This window comes from Hemicordylus capensis, chromosome 1 (genome assembly GCF_027244095.1).
Source record: "Hemicordylus capensis ecotype Gifberg chromosome 1, rHemCap1.1.pri, whole genome shotgun sequence".
In the NCBI taxonomy this organism is placed as follows: Eukaryota; Metazoa; Chordata; class Lepidosauria; order Squamata; family Cordylidae; genus Hemicordylus; species Hemicordylus capensis.
Window position 1 is genome coordinate 145,809,412 of NC_069657.1, and position 19,842 is coordinate 145,829,253.

At 44.7% G+C, this 19,842-nt stretch overlaps 1 protein-coding gene across 4 annotated transcripts in view; it reads left to right on the plus strand.

The window, feature by feature from the left end:
• Window positions 1-15,691, plus strand: part of RAD9A (RAD9 checkpoint clamp component A) — a 46,920-nt gene extending 31,229 nt beyond the window's left edge. Inside the window, exons 1-11 of one of the 4 annotated variants that reach the window (XM_053283314.1) lie at window positions 4,278-4,599; window positions 6,263-6,333; window positions 7,185-7,325; window positions 8,650-8,764; window positions 11,027-11,126; window positions 12,322-12,431; window positions 12,726-12,832; window positions 12,927-12,991; window positions 13,159-13,257; window positions 13,850-14,057; window positions 14,921-15,691. In XM_053283314.1, coding sequence (XP_053139289.1) covers window positions 4,566-4,599; window positions 6,263-6,333; window positions 7,185-7,325; window positions 8,650-8,764; window positions 11,027-11,126; window positions 12,322-12,431; window positions 12,726-12,832; window positions 12,927-12,991; window positions 13,159-13,257; window positions 13,850-14,057; window positions 14,921-15,025 — 1,155 coding nt within the window. In that variant the 5' untranslated portion in view covers window positions 4,278-4,565 and the 3' untranslated portion in view covers window positions 15,026-15,691. Of the gene's footprint in view, window positions 1-4,277; window positions 4,600-4,651; window positions 4,769-6,262; window positions 6,334-7,184; window positions 7,326-8,649; window positions 8,765-11,026; window positions 11,127-12,321; window positions 12,432-12,725; window positions 12,833-12,926; window positions 12,992-13,158; window positions 13,258-13,849; window positions 14,058-14,920 lie in introns of those variants that run through there. The other 3 variants (XM_053283312.1, XM_053283315.1, XM_053283316.1) reach the window with 3 other exon arrangements.
• The last annotated feature ends 4,151 nt before the right edge of the window (window positions 15,692-19,842 follow it).

Below are 19,842 nucleotides of genomic sequence, written 5' to 3' on the forward strand. Positions count from 1 at the left end.
GACCCCTGGAAAGACTCAGATATTCCATCTTGAAAAACCTAGGAAACTTGCACAATTAGCAAAGGTGTAGAACAGGGCTGCACAACCTTGGCCCTCCTGCAGATGTTGGACTACAACTCCCATTACCCCTGACTATTAGTCACTGGCTGGGGATGATGGGAATTATAGTCCAAAAACAGCTAGAGGACCAAAGTTGTGAAGAATGGTGTAGAATGACCATAGCACAACTAGTGTGTATGCTGGCAGCATCCAGCTTCAAAGCAGTGGGTGCTTATTGCCTCCTACTGGCCAAAGAAGAAACACAACAAAAACTGCCCGTCATAATATTATCTGCCAGTTAAGTAGCCGACAACTCTCTTAACCAAAGCACATGTGGGAAGGAGTGGGTGAGATCAGTTAAACTGATCTGAACAGGGCTATGTATTTTTTGTCAGGGCAAAATTGATCCCTGATAACTGAGCAAAGAGGCATCTTTTTAAAGTACCTCTTTATTTAGCAGGGGGAGAGCAACTGGCCCTATCCAACCCCAGCACAGCATCCCTCCAGTGGCTGTTACTGATGTCAACCTTGTTTCTTTTTAGATTGTGAGCCCTTTGGGGACAGGGGGCCATCATATTTATGTATTATTTATTTTTCTATGTAAACTGCTTTGAGAACTTTGGTTGAAGGGCGGTATATAAATATCCGTAGTAGTAGTAGTAGTAGTAGTAAAACAAGTTGGGCAGGCAGCATATTTGACAGCTGCAAAAAAGCAAAAGGATAGAATGACTTGAATATGGACAAAGAATATGAAAAATAAGAATAGTTTGTAGCCTAACATTCAGCAATATCAATGTCTCTTCAAAATGCAAAGCAGTGTGGTAGAGTAATCAAGTAGGGCCAGGAAGAACCAGGTTCCAACCCCTACTCAGACATAAAAGTCACCGGGGGTGACCTTTGGCTTGGGCCAATCACTCTGACCTACCACACAGGGTAATATGAGTAGAGAATGAAGTGAGGAGACCATGTCTGCTGCTCTGAGTCCTTTGGGGGAAAGGCAGGATAAAAATGGGATAAATAAATAAATACTGTATAGGCATCTCCTAATGGACCAGTTAGCTAGTGGGAGTAAATGAATGCTAACCTAGAAGTGCATTAAAAAATCAAAACACCATTTAGTTTGTAGTGCTATTTCATCAAGAAAACACAATGAAGGACCAAGTATTTTACCAGGACTGAGTCTCCCCACAAAAGGTAATTTCCCTTGTAAATTCTGTGTCTGTTAGCCATCTGTGCATCATATAGGTAATGATTTTTTTATTTTTATTTTTATTTTTGTCAACAGGGTTGAGAGCAGCTTGAGGTGTGTGTGTGGCAATTTCAACCAGGAAACAAAACAGGGAAAGGGTCAAACTTCCCCTCTCCAGTACCACTGCCCAGATCCAATCCTCCATGGCTGCTTTTAAAGAGACCCAGCCATAGATTTCCTGTTTTAACTATCAGAGAACTACTTTGGGTATGCTCTGCAGGACCTTTCTAGAGTGAACAAACCCTCATGCTGTATTACAAATTTATTTTAAAACTCTCTTGAGTCTCAAAAGTTGTTTGAATGAAGCACTGGGGATTTCTGCTGGAGAAACACGAGACTCCAAACCTCACTGGGCAACCAAAGCTATTCACATGGTTCTCTGGACTGTGGCCAACTCAGTTTAGCAGCTTGATCCATAACATATTTAAGACAAAACACTTGGATTTCTTAAACCAATTTAATCCCATTGTGTAACTGGGATTCAGTCAGGTTGAATCCAAGTAACTTTATTTGCTTGAGTTGTGTGTGGAACTGCCTACTGTTAACATTACCGGGCAATTAAGTTCCAAGTAATTTAGAGATATTCTTGGCCTTGATGACTGATTCACAGACCATTACTATACAGGTTGGACACATTTGGAGAAGAGAATTTTGCCACCAGTTTTTATTGTAGCCTTTCTTTTTGCTAGTGTATATCCTGTAACTGATTAAACTGTGCATGGATGTGATGAGATCATAAGTTTACTTTTCAGTTCTGTTTTGTAGCAGTCCAAGTGCCAAGTTTAATCCCAGGTGCTCATTTAAAGCAGGGAAGTATTACCCTCTTCTGATTTGTTTTTCAATATGCCTGTTTGTACTGGCAAGAAATTTTCTTTCCAGAGGGGAAACTTATTTTATTTTTATAGATTTTTAGGACTTAAGGGTGCCATTTCACATTTCCATTGGGGTGAGGAAGAGAAAGGGACAGAAGGGGGCATTTTAAGTAAATGCCCAAAGTCTTGTTCTTTAATTTGGTTAAAGTTAAAACATAAAATGTGTCTGTTTTAGGTTTTTTCCTCCTGTTTTTCATAGTTCATGTTAATTACAGTGAAACTAACAAAGAACAGGCAATCTCTGCAGCACATCAGACGTACATCTTTAGCATTCAAACCTAGCACCAGACAACATTCAGATTTGCAAAACAATTCAGAATATAGAGAAGTTAAGTTACAGTATTTCTTCAAATTAGTGTTACATAAAGAAAAAGAGTGGATACAGATTAACAGTTAATCCTATTAGGCGAGGAGAGCTGGTACTAGCAAGCATGAATTGTCCCTTTTGCTAAGCAGGGTCTGCCCTGGTGGCATTTGGATGGGAGTCTACATACTGTATGTGAGCACTGTAAGATATTACCCTTAGGGGATGGGGCCACTCTGGGAAGAGCACCTGCATGGTTTCCAAGTTCCCTCCCTGGCATCTCCAAAATCAGGCTGAAAGAGACTCCTGAAGTAACCTTGGAGAAGCCTCTGCAAATCTGTGTAGACAGTACTGAGCTAGATGGACCAATGGTCTGACTTGGTATAAGGCAGCTTCTTATGTTCCTTGTAGAAAAGTGCCGCTAATATTTGGGCTGAGAAAGCTACTTTGCTCCCAGTACATCTGAACATTACTCTCAAATCTCTGTTGTGATCATAAGGCTTTCCTTGACCCATAAATTACATGTAGACAGTGGTATGGGAAGGTCAATTAGTTGGTCCAGATTTCTTCAACAGTGTGATAGGTGAAACATACTTTCACATACTATAGACATTCCTAATGCCCTTTCTAGATGAGATTCCATTGCTGCAAATGTGCCAACTTCACAACGCATGGTTACATTTTTGCTATCATTAATATCAATAGCCTTTTTGAATTAATAATTTTCCAATGGACTGGACAACAAGGTCCCATGCAACAGTCACCAGGCCACACACCTCTGAACTTTCCTGTGGGAAAATATACATGAAATATAATTGAAGAAAACAGAACATTCAAAATCAGCATCAGCATGTTAAGAAATATCCTGACATTCAGCAATATTTCAGTTAATTGCCAGCAATTTGAATCTTCATACCTGCTTTGCAGACACCCACACAGGTATCTGACTGCTAATGCTGGAAACAGAACACTGGGCTAGACAGACTGTGGTCTCATGAGTTGTTCTGGTGGTTTCATGATATGCAAGTTTTGGACCAGCTTGTATATTAGCTATGTTCTGAACAGTTCAGACATTCTCAGAGAACAATGATATTTATTATAAATATTTTAGTGGCTAGTTAAAGCTAGTGAACAAATTATGAACAAGCCTCTCTAGTTATGCCTTTAATGACAACTTGATATGCAGACACTAGCAGCAGGTGGTAAGGTTTACCTTCATGCTGTGAAGCTTCATCTGCTTTTGCTTGTAGATCAAACTGCTTTTAAAAGGTGCAAGGGCAGACCAGTTGACAAAGACAGTGGTTAACCTGGCTGACTTCCAGACAAAACTGCTTAGGCACAAACTTATTTTATTTATTTATTTAACTTTTATATCCCGCTTTTCCTCTGAAGAGCTCAGAGCGGTGTACATGGTTACATTTATCCTCACAATAACCATGTGAGGCAGAGCCTAGGCTAAGAGATACATGGCTGGCCCAGAGTCATCCAGTGAGTTTCCTGGTTGGATGGGGATTCGAACTTGGGTCTTCCCAGTCCTAGTCCAATAGTCTAAACACTACGCCATGCTGGCTGTCCCCTTCCCAAATATTTCCACAACACCTTTCAAAAACAGCTTTTTATTATTCTTGCACAACATTGTTTCATTTAAACACAGTAAAACTGTTCTTTTTCGCGGTGGTATACAGCAGCTACCCAAACGAGCTCTACCGAACGCCTTAAACAGCAGCACACACAGGCGCACATGACTCGAGGAGAGGTCTCGCGAGACATCCGGGCTCTCTCAGTGGCTGCACGATGGCGATTGCTCCTCCCTCCCAGGCGCGTCACAACGGCGCGGAAAGGAGATGCCGCAGAAAGCGCGCTGGTGGTGCCGGGTGGGAGGTGCGAGATTCCGTCGGGAGACGGAACGGGTCGGTGTGGGGGGTACAGCGCCAGCAAGGGGCCCCGGGTCACCCCCGCCGCCGGGTGTGCCTGCAAGGTTTTTTTTTCTGTCGCGCTCCTGAGATGGGATCCCGGTGAAAAGTAGCACCACGCAGACTGACGTTTAGTCTCCCCACTTCGTGGTTGCTTGGGGCGGCCCTGGCGGCTTCTCTCCCTTGGCATGAAGTGCCTCATTACTGGAGGCAATGTGAAAGGTGAGGCAGGAGAGCATCTAAAGTTGGACATGGGGCATCCACCTCGGGGCAGAGCAGCTGTCTATGATCTGGCCCTTAGCTGGCAAAGAGACTGCTGGGCTTGTGCGAACAGGGACGCTGCTCACTCTAGAGACCCGAGGATGGCCATGATTCAGCATTTGTGGAGTAGGTAGGGCATCTTGTGTTTTCATTAGGACTTGACAGTTTTACATCTGCCTTTTGCATATTTATTTGTTTGAAAAAACCTCCAGTCCCAAGGTGGTCAGAAGCATAGATTTATAAACTTGATGGCTTTGCTGAACCACCAGAAGCAATTGTGTTCACAGTAGCTACTGCGAACAGTAACAATTTTAACTTAAAATGGTTTGATATTTTCATTATTATAAATATATTTTGCTTGAAGTAAATGCCTTCCCCCATCTCCCCCCCCCCCGCAAAGTGCATTCTTGTCTTTTTAAAGAGTAGACCACTGTGAGAGCCCTGAGACTAGTTGGATGGTGTTTATTTCCATTTTGGAAACAAAACATGCTGGTTGATATCCAGACTAACGCTATACTAGTGCAACAAACAAAGATGCACGTATGCAAGAAGATCACATAGCTGAGTGGTTCCTCAAAGTTACTCAATCTCTTGTGCTGCTGGTCCACTTATACAACAAGGAGAGCAGATAGCCTCACATGGTTCCCTGCAACTTATATGGCCTGCGGGAGACATTTCACAGAGGAAGGTGTGCCACAGTTTGCCAAAGTTCCTTCTGTTCGATACTCATCTGGAATGCAAGCTCCCTACTTAGTGGAACTAGCTAGTGCAACATCCTTGCACTAGTGCAGTCAAAATCTTAAGAGATGGGAGAGTGTTAGTTTTGATGTCAGCCTCTATTCAGAGAGAGAGAGAGAGAGAGAGGAAGTGCCATGGGCTAGGTATGAGTACAAAAGGACTAGAAACTGATTTCAAATTCATATGAGCCTGAATCCATTTTTTAGGAACAAGGGTGGCTAAGTGCCTGGGATTTTTAGAGCCCTGTATTATATAGAGAGTAAAAGATCCTAGAAGGATCTTCCTATCGTATAAAGGGAATTTCTGGATGGGCATGAAATAAGAGCACAGGGGTTGGAAGGGACGATCATTATGGTATTTATGATAGGAAAAGAGTGCTGGTCTTGTGGTAGCAAGCATGACTTGTCCCCTTAGCTAAGCAGGGTCCACCTTGGTTGCATCTGAATGGGAGACTTGATGTGTGAGCACTGCAAGATATTCCCCTCAGTGGATGGAGCCACTCTGGGAAGAGCAGAAGGTTCCAAGTTCCCTCCTTGACTTCTCCAAGATAGGGCTGAGAGAGATTCCTGTCTGCAACATTGGAGAAGCCGCTGCCAATCTATGAAGACAATATTGAGCTAGATAGGCCAATGGTCTGACTCAGTATATGGCAGTTTCCTGTGTTCCTATGAATATTTAAGCATGCTTAGCCCTGTCTCTCACCATTAACATCATGTTATTTCCTGTAAACATTGGGCCAAAATGGTTACTGAATAGGAGGGAGGAGATGAAGAAGAAGAAGATTTATTAATTCGATCTTGGCCAGCACAAACTGCTGCTCAGCATCAGACACTGGAAGACATTCATGCTTACTGATACCTGCTACTTTTTTCTTTCTCTCACACAGCCCTGGGGAAAGCAGTGCACACACTCTCCCGTGTTGGAGATGAAGTCTACATTGAACCACTGCAGGAAGGGGTGAGGCAAGGAGTTTGGAAAAAGAGAGAGCTCTGTGAACAAGATGAATGAATGAATAGCAGAGGATGTTTCACAGCATAATTAATTTACGGTTTTTTGGTTTGTATTTAAAGAATTCCAAGGTAATGGTGGGTGGTGCTGACTCAAGTCAAGGAGTTCTATTTATTTACAAAATAGAAGCCGGATATATTTATAGAAAACATTGTAACATTATGTTACAGAGCATATTATAGATGTCGTCATATTGTATTGAAGCTGAGATTGTATGCAGTGTTGTTTGTTGGATGTAGCTCTCAAACATTTACACAGTATAAACAATAAAACTTGAAGAGGGGACAGAATGTTCATCAATGATATGTCAGTTATTTATAGCAAAGGGGGGGATCTTTCTTTGTGGCTGTGAGATGAGGGTGGCATATGTCCTGCGCCAGGCCTTGACAAATTTTCTTTGGATCTAGGAGCTAGCCCCCAAATTAGGAGCCAGACAATGGACACGTGACAAAATCAACCAGACTTAGTGATAGACATTATGGAGAGGACATAATGACTTTATTAAATAACTCTGCCTCTGAATATCCTTGTCTAGGAGCCACAGTTAAATTCCTAGGTGCCATGGCTACCTGGCACCTGGGATTTGTCAAGCCTTATTGTAAGCCATTGTATGTTTCTTGGTTGTCAACATGTTACATACATTGGGGCTTTCTGATGATATGTGTTCTATGTTTGGACTAGTGATTTTGTGTCTTTGCAAAGCAGCTTTGAACTGTCTTGGGGCTAGACATTGAACATTAAGTTGGGAGCTGCTGCTGCTGTGATGGAGTTAGTGACACTTTCCATCCTTGTTTCCCCAGCTGTCCTTGCGTGCAGTAAATGCCTCTCGCTCCGCCTATGCCTGCTTCCTGTTTGCCCCGCTCTTTTTCCAGCACTACCAGCCAAAGGAGTCAGGCCCTGACCCCGATGCAGGTGTTCTCCGATGCAAAGTTTTCATGAAGGTGAGGTGTCCATTTGAGACTGTGGATAGGTTGCAGGGAGGGAATAATGCAAGCTCTTATCACAAGGCAAGTAGACACCAGCCTTGACACCTGTGGATGCTGGCAATGGGTTTACACACTAGATAAAATTGTCTGTTGCACCATTTCAAACTGCAGGTGATTATCACGTTTGGACCCCACCATCGGGGTGGTGGGTGGACCCATACACTGAAAACTAATGTATCAGAGAGGTTAGATTTGCTTGCCAATTAATTTTTTCTGCCCTAGGCTTGGAAATATGCTGCAATTTCGCACATGCTTTTAGTTGGACACTGAATTCAGTACAATTGCAAGTTGAATTTTCAAGTAAACATGCATAGAATTAATCTTCAAGCATAAAATACTTCCTTTTGCCACTCTTCTTTACTAGCTTTAAAACAATTATTTGTGGACTGAAGGGTGTATATCCTTTCTTCACTGCTGAAGAGTTTGGGAAAAGTCAAAGTTGATAGATTATGTTGGATAGAATTATCGACAGCTGTCAGCTGTGATAGCTAAATTGCCCTTCTAGTTTCAGAGGCAGTATATCTCTGCATATCAAATGCTGTGGACAAAAATCAAAGGAAGCCCATTGCCAGAGGCCTCTGAATGGCCCTTGTGGGAGATGGAATGCTGCATTAGGGGGATGCTTAATTTGATCCAGTAGGTGGCTGCTTATGATGCAAGGGGTCTCTGGGCATAGTCTGAGGGCATATGATTCAGCCACCTTGTGGAAACTAAGCAAGTCTAGTCTGGTCAGTACCTGGAAACCCCACGTACACCACCTTGAGTTTAATGATGAGAAGATAAGACATAAAATGTAACAGACACAAACAATGGAGGAATAGCTAGACCAAGAGGGGTGTTTTTGTTTTGTGTTTTGCAGGGTTCAGGAGGAAAAGCTTTCAGTAATTGACAGACTTTTTGTGAAAATCACAGCTGTTTTAGAAAATCTGTGCACTCTCTGCTGATTACCAAATACTTTCCAAAGCTTAAGGAAGGGGGCACATACCAAATTCTGTCTAAGCTTGCATTAAGAGCACTCCATTTCCCAGCATTGCTCAGCCAAGCTGCAAGGAGACAGCCTTTATTTAGGTCTTTGAAACGGAATTGTTTGGATTCCAAGTAGAAATAGTGGACGAAAGGAGACGTAAGCTGTGTGAAGCAGAACTGGGGGCACAATTCTCCGAGACAAGAGTGGGTGCTACTGGCCATGGAGTTCAGCGTGATCGTTTTTCCTCCTTTGGGTGGGGGAAGGTGGTGGGTAAAAATGCACACCAGTCATGGTTGTGTTTATGCCCTCCAGTCTTTCCTGGCTGTATTTCGCTCACTCCCCTCACTTGAGAAAACGGTGGAGAAATGTCTCATCTCACTGAGGCCCCGTGCCAGCCGGCTCCGTGTGCAGCTACACTGCAAATATGGTGAGCACTCAGAAGTGGAAACACTGCCTGAATGTGGAAGATGACCGTTTCGTGGAATTAGGTGGCTGATAGCATAATTTTGGTACAGGGGAAATCTGAGTAGATAAATGATAGCCGAGAGTTCAGGTATCTTGCAGGCAACTGTTACTAGGCTACGGGGAGTGGAACCCATGAAACTGCACATACCTCTGGAGAAAATAGAATAGTTAGGAAGTGGGCATGAGAAGAGAATCCAGGAAGGCTCCATTGCAGAAGTTAAGTAACCTGTACTGTGTTTAACCATGCATAGTGAAAAGCCCCAAAGAGCCTGTAGCGCTATGGGAGTAAGGCTCCTGATGGGTCTTACTAGGGGACTTAATTAGGGATCATAGTCCTACCCACCAATTGAACACGGACAAGGACTATTGCCCGCTCGTACCTCCAGAAAGTGGGAGTGCTACAACCACTCCCATCAGCAGGTCAGAATGTTCTATTCACCTCAGAGCTATGGCTATTGTGTATATGCCAGTGATCTTCACTGTTTTTGCAGTGGGGGCCGCCATAGCTGGCCTGCCCGCCCTGGGTGCATTCCCCCATTTTTTGGGTGCCAGCCAAATTTTCAGGGGGGTTCCTGCCTACCCACTGCCCTGCCAAGCCCCACACGCACCTCCCCTGCCACTGTGTAGTCTGGGCTAGTGTTATCCCCCTTGGCACAGGCCCCAACCTCTGGCTTGCCATTCTGTGTCTCTCTCTCTCTCTCTCTCTCTCATACTCTCCTTCCTGCTCTTCCTCCTGCTGCTGTTGCCAGTGCTACTACTTCCCCTCCAGTTTGCATAGCGGTAAGTAGTTGAACTTATCCATTTCTTGCACACGAGTGAGAGGAAAGGATGCATCCATCCCCTTACTGGGCAATGCAGCCGCCGCCATTTTACGGTCTGCTTGCAGAGTGGTAAGGGGGTTGACATGCCCTTTCCTCTCACTTGGGCACAAGAGGGAAGGGCAGCCACTTGCCACCAGGTATAAACTGGCCAGGATGTGGCCGTGCTGGTGGCAGGAGTTGGGGGCAAGCATGAGAGAGAATGGCAACCACAGTGGAAGGGTGGGTGGAGAGAGTGGGAGTGTGGTGGTCCCTGCAGCGATGGGAGAAGTGGGGAGAGAGTGAGGTTGTGGTGGCTATGGCAGAAGAAGACGGGGGGGGGAGCAGCCAGAGGAGGTGGAAGCAAGAGAGTGAGCGAGCTTGCAATGGCCACAACAGCAACAGTGGCTGAGGGGGCTGGAAACGGGGTGGGGGGATAGCAAGGCGGAGCCACCAGTAAGATCAGTGAGGACCGTCAGTGCCCCGTGGGCTGTGCAATGAAGAACAGTGGCATACATTGTAAACCAACTTGACTGTCAAGGCAGAAAGACAGGATGTAGATGCAGTAAGCAAAAGAAATAAACGCATATGCTCACCCGACAGTACCCTCCACAAATGATATCAAGCCCCTGCAGATCAGCACAACCCAGGCTGCAGATGTACCATCATCAGGAAATGAAAAATAACTTACATGCTGGAGAGATACTGCAAGAAAATGAGCTAATTAATTAGAAAACATGTGACACAGCATCTGCCCATTGTAAAGATGTTCCCAAAATGTTTTAAATGCTTGGGAGCATTTAAAACATGTTCCCAAAATATGCCTACAGTTACTAAGTTGGCTATCCTGAACTCATTTGTGTTCATTTATGTCCCACTCCATTTCAATAAACAATATATCATTCGAAATACTGGCATACGTTTATTTCTCTAATTGGAATTGCCATCTGAAAGATCCATAGCTTCTGATTCTGCATTTTCTCCTTGAACTTCATAGACTTGAGAAAGTGGAAGGTATTCATGAATTGGACCTGAAGATGCTCTGCATTCTGCAACATCAAGCCCTAAAAGAAATGTTTCAGTAATCCAGACAACTAGTAATGATATGATCACTGATAGGACTGTGTTTGATCCAGGACTTCCAGTGGCATGAATTGGTTGATTTTATTTTATTGGTTGTGTTTATTTTAAAACACACTTAGTGTTTCACTCACCTGCTTAAAGAGAAAATATTTCATAAGTCATTTTAGATGTTCCCCCCCAATTGGTCAGTTTTTCTGATTCAGGCTAATTGGAGAGAATTCTCCCTCACTCCCTTCTTCTCATCTCTTGGGAAGGCTGTTTGTTCATTGTGAGCTTATGGGTTTTCTGGGAAAGAAGCTGTGCCTCAGGCCATCAACCACTGAGGCTTTCTCTGCTTTCTGCAGGTGTTGTCAAGACCCATGACTTGTCATTCCAGGAGTGTGAATCGCTACAGGCTGTCTTTGACACAGGGCAGTGTGCCCATTCTCTGCGTGCCCCTCCCAGGTAGGACCATGATCTAGTTGGGAGGGTTTGCAGCACAGACAGAAGGGTTTGAGACAGAGTAAGAATTTTGTGGTTTGGTCTAGTAATACAAAAGGTGCATCCACAACTGCTCACATACGTGCATCCCGTGGGTGTTTGACCCTCAAAATCCAGATCCTTAGAGGTTTCCTTGCTCATCCACACAACAGACAAAATGACGACACAGTTGATGCAACATAATGAAGCTATTCACATGTGCATGCAAAACCTTAAAACCCATCTGTTTGGCCTGGCCTTTTAGGGTTTTTAATTAGTTTTAATTGTTTTAATGTTAACCTGGTTTTCAGGGTTTTAATTGTTCTGATAGTTTAATTGTTTTTAATGATTTCTGTTTTTAATTGTAAACCGCCCTGAGCCACTTCGGAAGGCCGGTATAAAAATCAAATAAATAAATAAATAAAATTGGGCTAAAAGAGCCCAGCCTAGTTTTGCATGCATCTGTGAACTGCCAGGATCGGGCCCGATCACAGCGGCAAAGTAGCCTCCCTTTAAAATTAGATGAAGGGAGTGAGTGCTCCCTTAACCTTGTTTATTTGATTGTGTGTCAGCTGCAGCTGCTACACTCGGGAGGGCGGGTCCCAATAATGCACCACACACTCGTGCGTTGCATTATTGGAGTGCGGAGGGAGATGCATGGCAGCACTTTCCTGCACCCCAACCCCCGGAGCTGCAGGGAGCAGCCACTGGTCGTCTGGGCAGGTGATCCACCTGCCCAGGGAAACAAGGATGATTGTCTGCCAGGAGGGTAAGTGTATCCCGCACTCCCCACAGACCGCCCAGAGCACTTCTCGGTGACCATGAGAAGAGCTGTGAGTATTCCATGTGTGAATATTGGTGTGTATATGTTTGGGTAGGGAGTTCCTAAGAGAGATTTCCTTGGGTGTGTTTGGAGAAATGTTCCCTGAAGTACTGATTAGCACTAAATGAAGACTATGGGAAACCAGGATGTGGATACACACAGTTCTGAAGTGGAGAAAGCAATAGGTGCTTTTGTGTAGGCTCATGCTGTGTCAGAATAATTTACTTTGAACAATGAATAGTAAGTGCAGAAATGAAACCCCCTAGGCCCAGGAGGATGGGGAATTAGGAGTGCTCAGCCATGAATCTGCCTGGTGCCTTCCTGCTTACCTGTTCCCTTTCCCTCCGTCCAACTCAGGCTGTTGGTGGATGCTGTGGTGCATTTCCCATTGACACTGGCTGAGGTGACCTTGGGTGCCAGCCCTGCTGGGAAGGTGAGCTTCCGCAGTTACCTGGAAGAGGAGACTGGTAAGCATCCTACTGAGACCCTGCTTCTGCCTTCTCTCTAGAGCCTGTCAAGGTAATGGAGACTTCCTTGTCACTAAACTGTGTTAGCTCCTCATTATGTGACTTGCAGGTTCCTAGCATAGAGGTTTCTGCTCAAAAGGTCACCGGTTGTGCTGTTTTGTTTGCGTGGACTGTGTTTTCACAGCCACTCCCTTTTTATTGTGCATCCTTGTAGGGCAGGGTGCAACAGTATGGAATAGAACCAGGGAGAGCTGTATGAGAAGAGTGTGTTCTTACCTTTTGTCTCTACCACAGAGCTTGGCCGGATGATGGTGACAGAGCTGTGTTTGAGCGAGGATGAGTTCCAAGCCTTCCATGTCAAGCAGGAGACTCAAGTCACTTTCTGCCTTAAGGAATTCCGGGTCAGTGCACTGCCCCATTCCTTGTTCAGAATTATTCATTAATTAAGTAGCCACCTGGCTCCAAAGGCTAAATTACTTCATCTCTCTCCTGCAGGGTCTTCTGAGTTTTGCAGAGTCCTCCAATCTTCCCCTTAGCATCCACTTTGATACCCCTGGCAGGTAGGCCTCCACGAGGGAAGTTCCATGATGGCTAAATGGGTTCTCCACCTTCAGAAGACAGTATAGAGTAGCTGATGCTGTCTCCTCCCTATCTGATCTTTCAATTTGATTTCCCTCAAGCCCAAAAGTGCTTATCTGAGTTTTGCCCACCTCAACTCTTTTTGCAGGCCAGCTATCTTCACTTTGGAGGACCCTGTGCTGGAAGTGCACCTAGTTCTGGCCACATTGTCAGAACCTGAAAGCCACAGTTCCCAGACAACCAGCTGGTAAGCAAGGCTTTAGCTTCTTCCCCCACAAAATCTAGTACCCAGAGACAAAACAAGGAGTGGGGAGGAGTCCGGGCCCAAGTAGGAACTGCTTCTTGGTCTCTGGTTGGCACTGGGGAAAAAAATCACGTTTGAGCTGCTGGTGACTTGTCATGTGTCATGGATATACATATATTTTTGCCTGTTGAATAGCTCAGTCTGTCATCCTCCTTTCCTGACTAGAAAGGGTTGCCATGGTTACTTTTGGCATCTCATGCCTCCAATGGTTTGCCCCAGGGTGGCTTTCTTAAACACCTCTTAGCTTAAATGGGGTGTGTCCGTGGCTCCAGATCTTAGGTTTGGGATCAAGATTAGCTTAATTCAAAAGATTTTTATTCATCTGCAAGGCGCAAGCCTTTCTTGGGCTTGCCAAGGAGGTGGAGCCTGGTAATCTAGCACAGGGATGGGCATGCTTGGCCCTCCAGCTGCTGTTGAACAACAACTGCCATCATCCCCAGCCACAATTTATTGGAAGTTGTAGTTCAACAACAGCTGGAGGGCCAAACGTGCCCACCCCTGCTCTAACCAGTTGCTTCCATTTCCCTCACACCAGCACATCTAAGCCCCTGGCCCCTGCTTATGACTTCACCTGTGATGACATCGATGCCTACATGATTGCCATGGAAACGACGTGTGATGGCACAAGGACAACAGAACCACCTCCGAGCCCCACCTTCCCCCTGAGGCACAGCAGTTTAGGTACAAGGGAGCCAGATAGTGATCATGAGGAGACTGTGCCAGGCACACCACCACAAAAAAGGGTATGTACTAAAGTCCATAAAAAGGAGGACCTGGTGCAGTGGGACTGCATAGTGTCAAAGTCTGAATGCATAATGAGGAGAATGAGCAACTGTGGTCAGGAGCTACTTTATATTTTCAGTGGGTATATAAAACACTCAGAATACCAATATGTATACTTTTAAGGTATGCATACCACACATATTCCACAGGAAGATGTTACTGGCCCTCACGTGCCATACTAGGCTGCATCTACTTCATGCATTAAGGTCCCAAGAGGCCTGTGTCCCTGCTGTGTGAAGCAGCCCTGGGTGGCCCTGATCCAGTTAAAAGTCCAGTTGAAAGCAGTGGGACTTCAGTTATTTACAGCCAACATGATCATTAGTCTTTCAATAAGACTTAAGTCATGACTTTGGCTAATGGCTCTGGTCCAACTAAAGTGACATACTAAACATTCCAGTGGCAGCAATCAGACTTTGGCAATTGTTTTGCTTCCTAATATGTGCCTGCTATGAAATCTGAGACACTTTTCCTGAGAAATTAGAAGGGTGTGGCAGAAACTGTGGAAGGGATGCATGTGGGTGTGTTAGTTTTGGAGTGGCTGAGAGGAACAGGGAGATTTGCAGAACACATGTGTCCTGTCCATGGGCTGCCCCCACACAATGTATGCTTTTGCAGAAAACAGATGTGATTTTGTGTGTTAACTTTAGTTTAAGGCAAAGGGGGAAAAAATCTCAGCTCCTTGTGTATCACACTCATCATCAGTTTCTGTCTTAGCAACTACAACTTGTATGAGCAACAACATTTTTGCAGGCTTCTAGTTCTTAAATTATGGCTCCAAAGACACTCTCTCCCTGCTCCCTCCCCCCTTTCTTTTCTTTTACAGTTCCGTTCCTTATTCTTCGGCTCAGTCCTGAGCCAGTCCCAGTCCCAGCTCTATCCATGTTCCAGCCAGGATGTGTTAGCAGAGGATAGTGAAGGAGAATCCTAGGATCATCATGACAGACATTCTAATGCTACTATCCCTGGGAGGAGAGCTGACTGAACTGCTCTTGAATGGACTGGGGATCCTAGGTCTCTGCTCTCCAAATGAGTTTTCTTCCATCCCAGGCAAAATCCGCACACATACTTTTAATATGTGAATTGATCTGCTCCTGTACCATGCTGTGGGGGTGGGGAGAGTCTCTTGCTTTCTATGAGTAGAAAATAGGTTTCTATGCCACTGAATAGATCTACCTTCCTGCCCAGGGAAATGGCAAGATCAACCAATTGCAAGAAAGTTGACTAAACTGTGGACCTAACCAACTTATTTCTAGTTGTTTTGGGTGTGGTGTGGGATAGAGGGCACCAGCTACAGCTTTACTTCACTGCCAGCCAAGACTTTAAAGCAGTCTTCCTCTGCAATTAAACTGTTTAGCAGCTGAACCCATCATGATACAGGAGCTAAAGAATTCCAGAAGGAAGGGGAAACAGCCAAAAAGGTGTTAAAGCTTCAGTGAAGAGTAACATGTGGAAGGTACTGTGGCAGATGGTGAGACTCAACAAGGGCACAGCTCTTTCGCTTGCCTTCTGCAGGACAGCTGCGTACACTCCAGTATTTAACTGTAAGTTGAAGCTTTGTCCTATATTAACCATCCATAAAGCCATTTGAAAAGACTGCCTCCTCTAGTAATACATTTTTGCTTGTCAACAATACAGACAACTGTAGGTAAACACTTATTAGAGCCTCCTGAAGTTTGTTGTCCTGGAGGTGGCAGCTAACTTTTGACAGAATAGACAAATCCCAAATGTCCTTTTTTCTTCCTCTCTCACAACACCAGTACCAGAGGTCATCCCATGAAACTGAAGGCCGGGAAATTTAGGACCGACAAGAGAAAGTGCTTTTTCACACAGCGCATAACTAATCAATAGAATTCCCTGCCAGGGGATGTGGTGACGACCACTAGGTAAGCTTGGCTAGCTATAAAAGGGGCTTAGACAAATTCATGGAGAACAGGTCTCCCAATGGCTAATAGTCTGGTAGCTATAGGCCACCTCCAGCCTCAGAGGCACGATGCCTCTCAATACCAGTCGCAGGGGAGCAACAGCGCAGGTAGAGTCCAAATACACAGCTGTTCCAGGTGGTTCCTGGAATGGGGTGCTAGCAGGGCAGGTGATGGGTGAAGGCAGGGCCTTTGCCAGTTATTGCTAAGTGCAGATTTCTAGCTAACAAGTGGGATCAAAATACAAACACACAAACCTCAATTGATCAGCAGAGATTCAGAGAAATATGGAAAACATCAGTTGCTTTATAGTGCTTAACAGGACTACATTAATGTGTAGATTTGTATCTTACATGACAGGATCAAACAAGCACACACAGGAAAAGAACTCTACAAGCCACAAGTAAAGCAGCTACAAAAGGCTGCTTCTATGAAAAGTAAAGGCATTCTGAAGTCACCAGGGTAAAAAACAAGTACTTCTAATAAGAATGAACTGAGCCATAGTGGTACAGGGGTTAGTGTGCCAGATTAGACTGGGGAAATCCAAGTTCAAATCCCCATTTAGCCATGAGACTCACTGGGTGATTCTGAGACAGTCACTTATCCCTGAGCATAACCTTCCTTACAGGGCTGTTGTGAGGATAAAGGTAGCCATGTGCACCACTCTGGGCTTCTTGCAGCCCAGGCTATACACGTAAACACAAATTTATATAAGCCACAGGTAAAGCAGAGACCAGCTTCAGAAGTGTAAAACAAATGCATTCTGAAGTTACAAGAACAGCTCTGTCTGCCTATTTAAAAATGCACACATAAATAGAACAATGAGGTGCCACTCTACCCACGTTGGGTGTCCATCCTATCAAGCAACATTTTTTAGAATACAGATCACTTCTTTTATCCTTGTCCAATGATCCATAACTGCCAGTGGACATATTAATGTTACAGATACTGGCCACAATCCAGATAAAAACCTGGTTAGCTCTCTGCACAGCAATTAAATTTTAAAAAATTTCCTTCCCATAGAATCAGTTTTACATATACCACATCCACATGTAAATCCAAATCCACTTCTTTAATTATATGAAAAGCAGTATGGACTTAGAAGTTGATGCATATGCCCTAAAAGAACTTTCTGGCTTCTTATGCCAGTTTCTAATCTTAATTAGTCCAGTCTTAAGAGTTTGCTGATCCTTCCAGTGTTTTATGGCATGACATTTTGGGAGTGGGATGTAATGCTTTGCATACAGATCAGAGAGCAAGGGAGAGAAAGCAGAGGTTGCATTCCTCCCCTCCAAACAAACACAGCTAGCAAAAGACCAGACTTACCAACAGCCAGCCAACCAACCTGCTCTCTAACCAAGATGGTGATTGGATTCTCCAGAGTAGTATGTTACAGCTGCTTCCCTCACATACACAAGAACATCAAGTAGATTTAACTAAAGGTTTATTCAGCAACAATTCCATTTTCTCCTTCCCTTTTCTTCTTGACCCCCACCCCCTTGGGACAAATGTCCAAATGAACTGCAAAAGGTTACTGAACAGAACTTACCCTAATTACCCTAACCCTCTCACATAACACTCGAAACAGGGGTCATCCCATGAAATTGATTGCCAGGAAATCTAGGACCAACAAATGCTAGTACTTTTTCATGCAACGCATAAGCAACTTGTGGAATTCTCTGCCATGAGATGTGGTGACAACCAACAACCTGGATGGCTTTAAGAGGGGTTTAGTAACTTCATGGAGGAGAGGTCTATCATCAGCTACTAGTCGGAGGGCTACAGGCCACCTCCAGCCTCAAAGGCAGGATGCCTCTGAGTACCAGTTGTGGGGGAGCAACAGCAGGAGAGAGGGCATGGCCTCAACTCCTGCCTGTGGCTTCCAGTGGTATCTGGTGGGCCACTCTGTGAAATAGGATTCTGGACTAGATAGGCCTTGGGCCTCATCCAAAACAGAACAGAACAAGTAGCCAAAAGAAAAAGACTTCCCCACACTCTGGCTGCGTCAATCAGCATGATGCCTTCTAATTGGTGCTCAAGGTGTTAAGCTCTACCCACCTTCTGAAAAGAAAGGCAAGCCTTGTACAGCTTGAACAACTCTGTGTTCCTATGGGTGTTTACAAAATTCTGGTACCATCGCCCACCCGACACACACACAACTGGGGGGCCAGGCTGCAGGCAGGAAGAAGCACAGGTAGTGAGGCAGACAGAGAAATTGGTACAGAAGACAGAGCAGGTAAAATGGCTAACCAATATTTTCAGGTGGGCCCCACCCACTCTTTCCTCAGGTAACAGCCACCACTATACACAGCTATTTATTTTCGAGAGCACTACCTCCTGTAGTTCTGCTTAAAATGCTACCTTCCACAGTTGACATAACATCTGTCCTTAGGAATCCCTTGTTTTTGTTTTGGTGAATGTACATATAGTTTCTAGTGTTCTATCTTCGTTTTCAGTTAAGTCCTACAGGATTGCCTTGGCTCAGTACTAAAGCTGATTCCTACAAACTGCATTAGCAGCTGATACAGTTTTGTGGCTTGGGATTTAGCTAAAGCTTAAGCAAGCAACAAAAGGCTCATTCACATTAAGGAGGCAAGGGCAAAGGATCTTTTAAATAGCTTACACCATGGGGAAGATGTTTGGTAACACTGCTAGGACTGCCATGTGCTGAAATACACTGGTAGCTTTCCCCAAAAGTGTGCAAGAAAGGCCCTACTGTGAAACTGGTACACAGCTGCTTCTCTTCAAGTTGGGACCAGGCAGCATTAACCAAGGAGTCTCCACTGCAGATCATTGTATCCATACTACATAAGTTAGTAGTCTTCAGTGCTAGGAAGTGATGGAAAGCAGCTGAGCACCACATGCTAGTGATGTGCACTTACCCCTCCTGATGTTTCCCCCCCACTGGCATCCGTTTCCGTAAAAGCTCGTCAGAGCAGCAGCGTACCTCCCTGCCGCTCCGTTGTCTGGATATAACTGGAAGTTTTCAGGCCAGAGAAGAGTAGTACTATTGCTGGTAGGTAAGTGGAGAAGATGTGGACAACAGAGGTGGTGAGGCAGAATGAGGGGTAGGTATTTGCAAAATATAAAAATTTCAAAAATTCAAGACCTGCTTGGAAGGGTCAGCAGGGTGCTGACAAAAGAAATGTTAGTGGGCAAGATGTGGGAAAGTAGTATTGTAGGGTTGAAGGGCAGGGTATATTTTTAGAAGGGGACTCCTCCGTCCAGTCAAAACTCAAGGATAGGCAGAGCCTGCAGGGCTCACATGTTCCTTATCCAATGTTCTTACACCAAGGGTCTCACACTGGCTCCTCCACTTCAACAGAAAGTTATTTGCTACTCAACAGGCAGATTTCAAAACCAAGACCTGAGAGTTAGCTTCACTCCTCAGGAAAGGAAGCTCGTTGAGGCAGAAGGCCTAAGGCAAATACAAGACTGCTCCTACTGACAACAGGGATGAAGTACACAATTCCTTTATCAAAACAATACAGGGAGAGTCTGGGAGTAATTTGTGTCCCATCCCCCAACTCTGCACCTCCCAAAGGAGTGCGTCATTTCACCCTCAGGAGTCATCCCTCCCCCACAAGTGATCAAGTTTGAAACTTAACACCACAGTTATATACTAGCAAGCTAACAGATCCCTTTTTATTCCCTAGCATATACAACCCCCTCCTTCACAAGATACATTTTCTAAAATTAAAGGGACTCCTTGCCCCCTGTATTTGTAAAAGGTTTTTCCTCCGAATCAGATTCACCACTATTCAAGCCTCTTATCAAAATACCAACCTTAGATTTCTCCAGAACAGTAAATGCAGAACCAGCTACA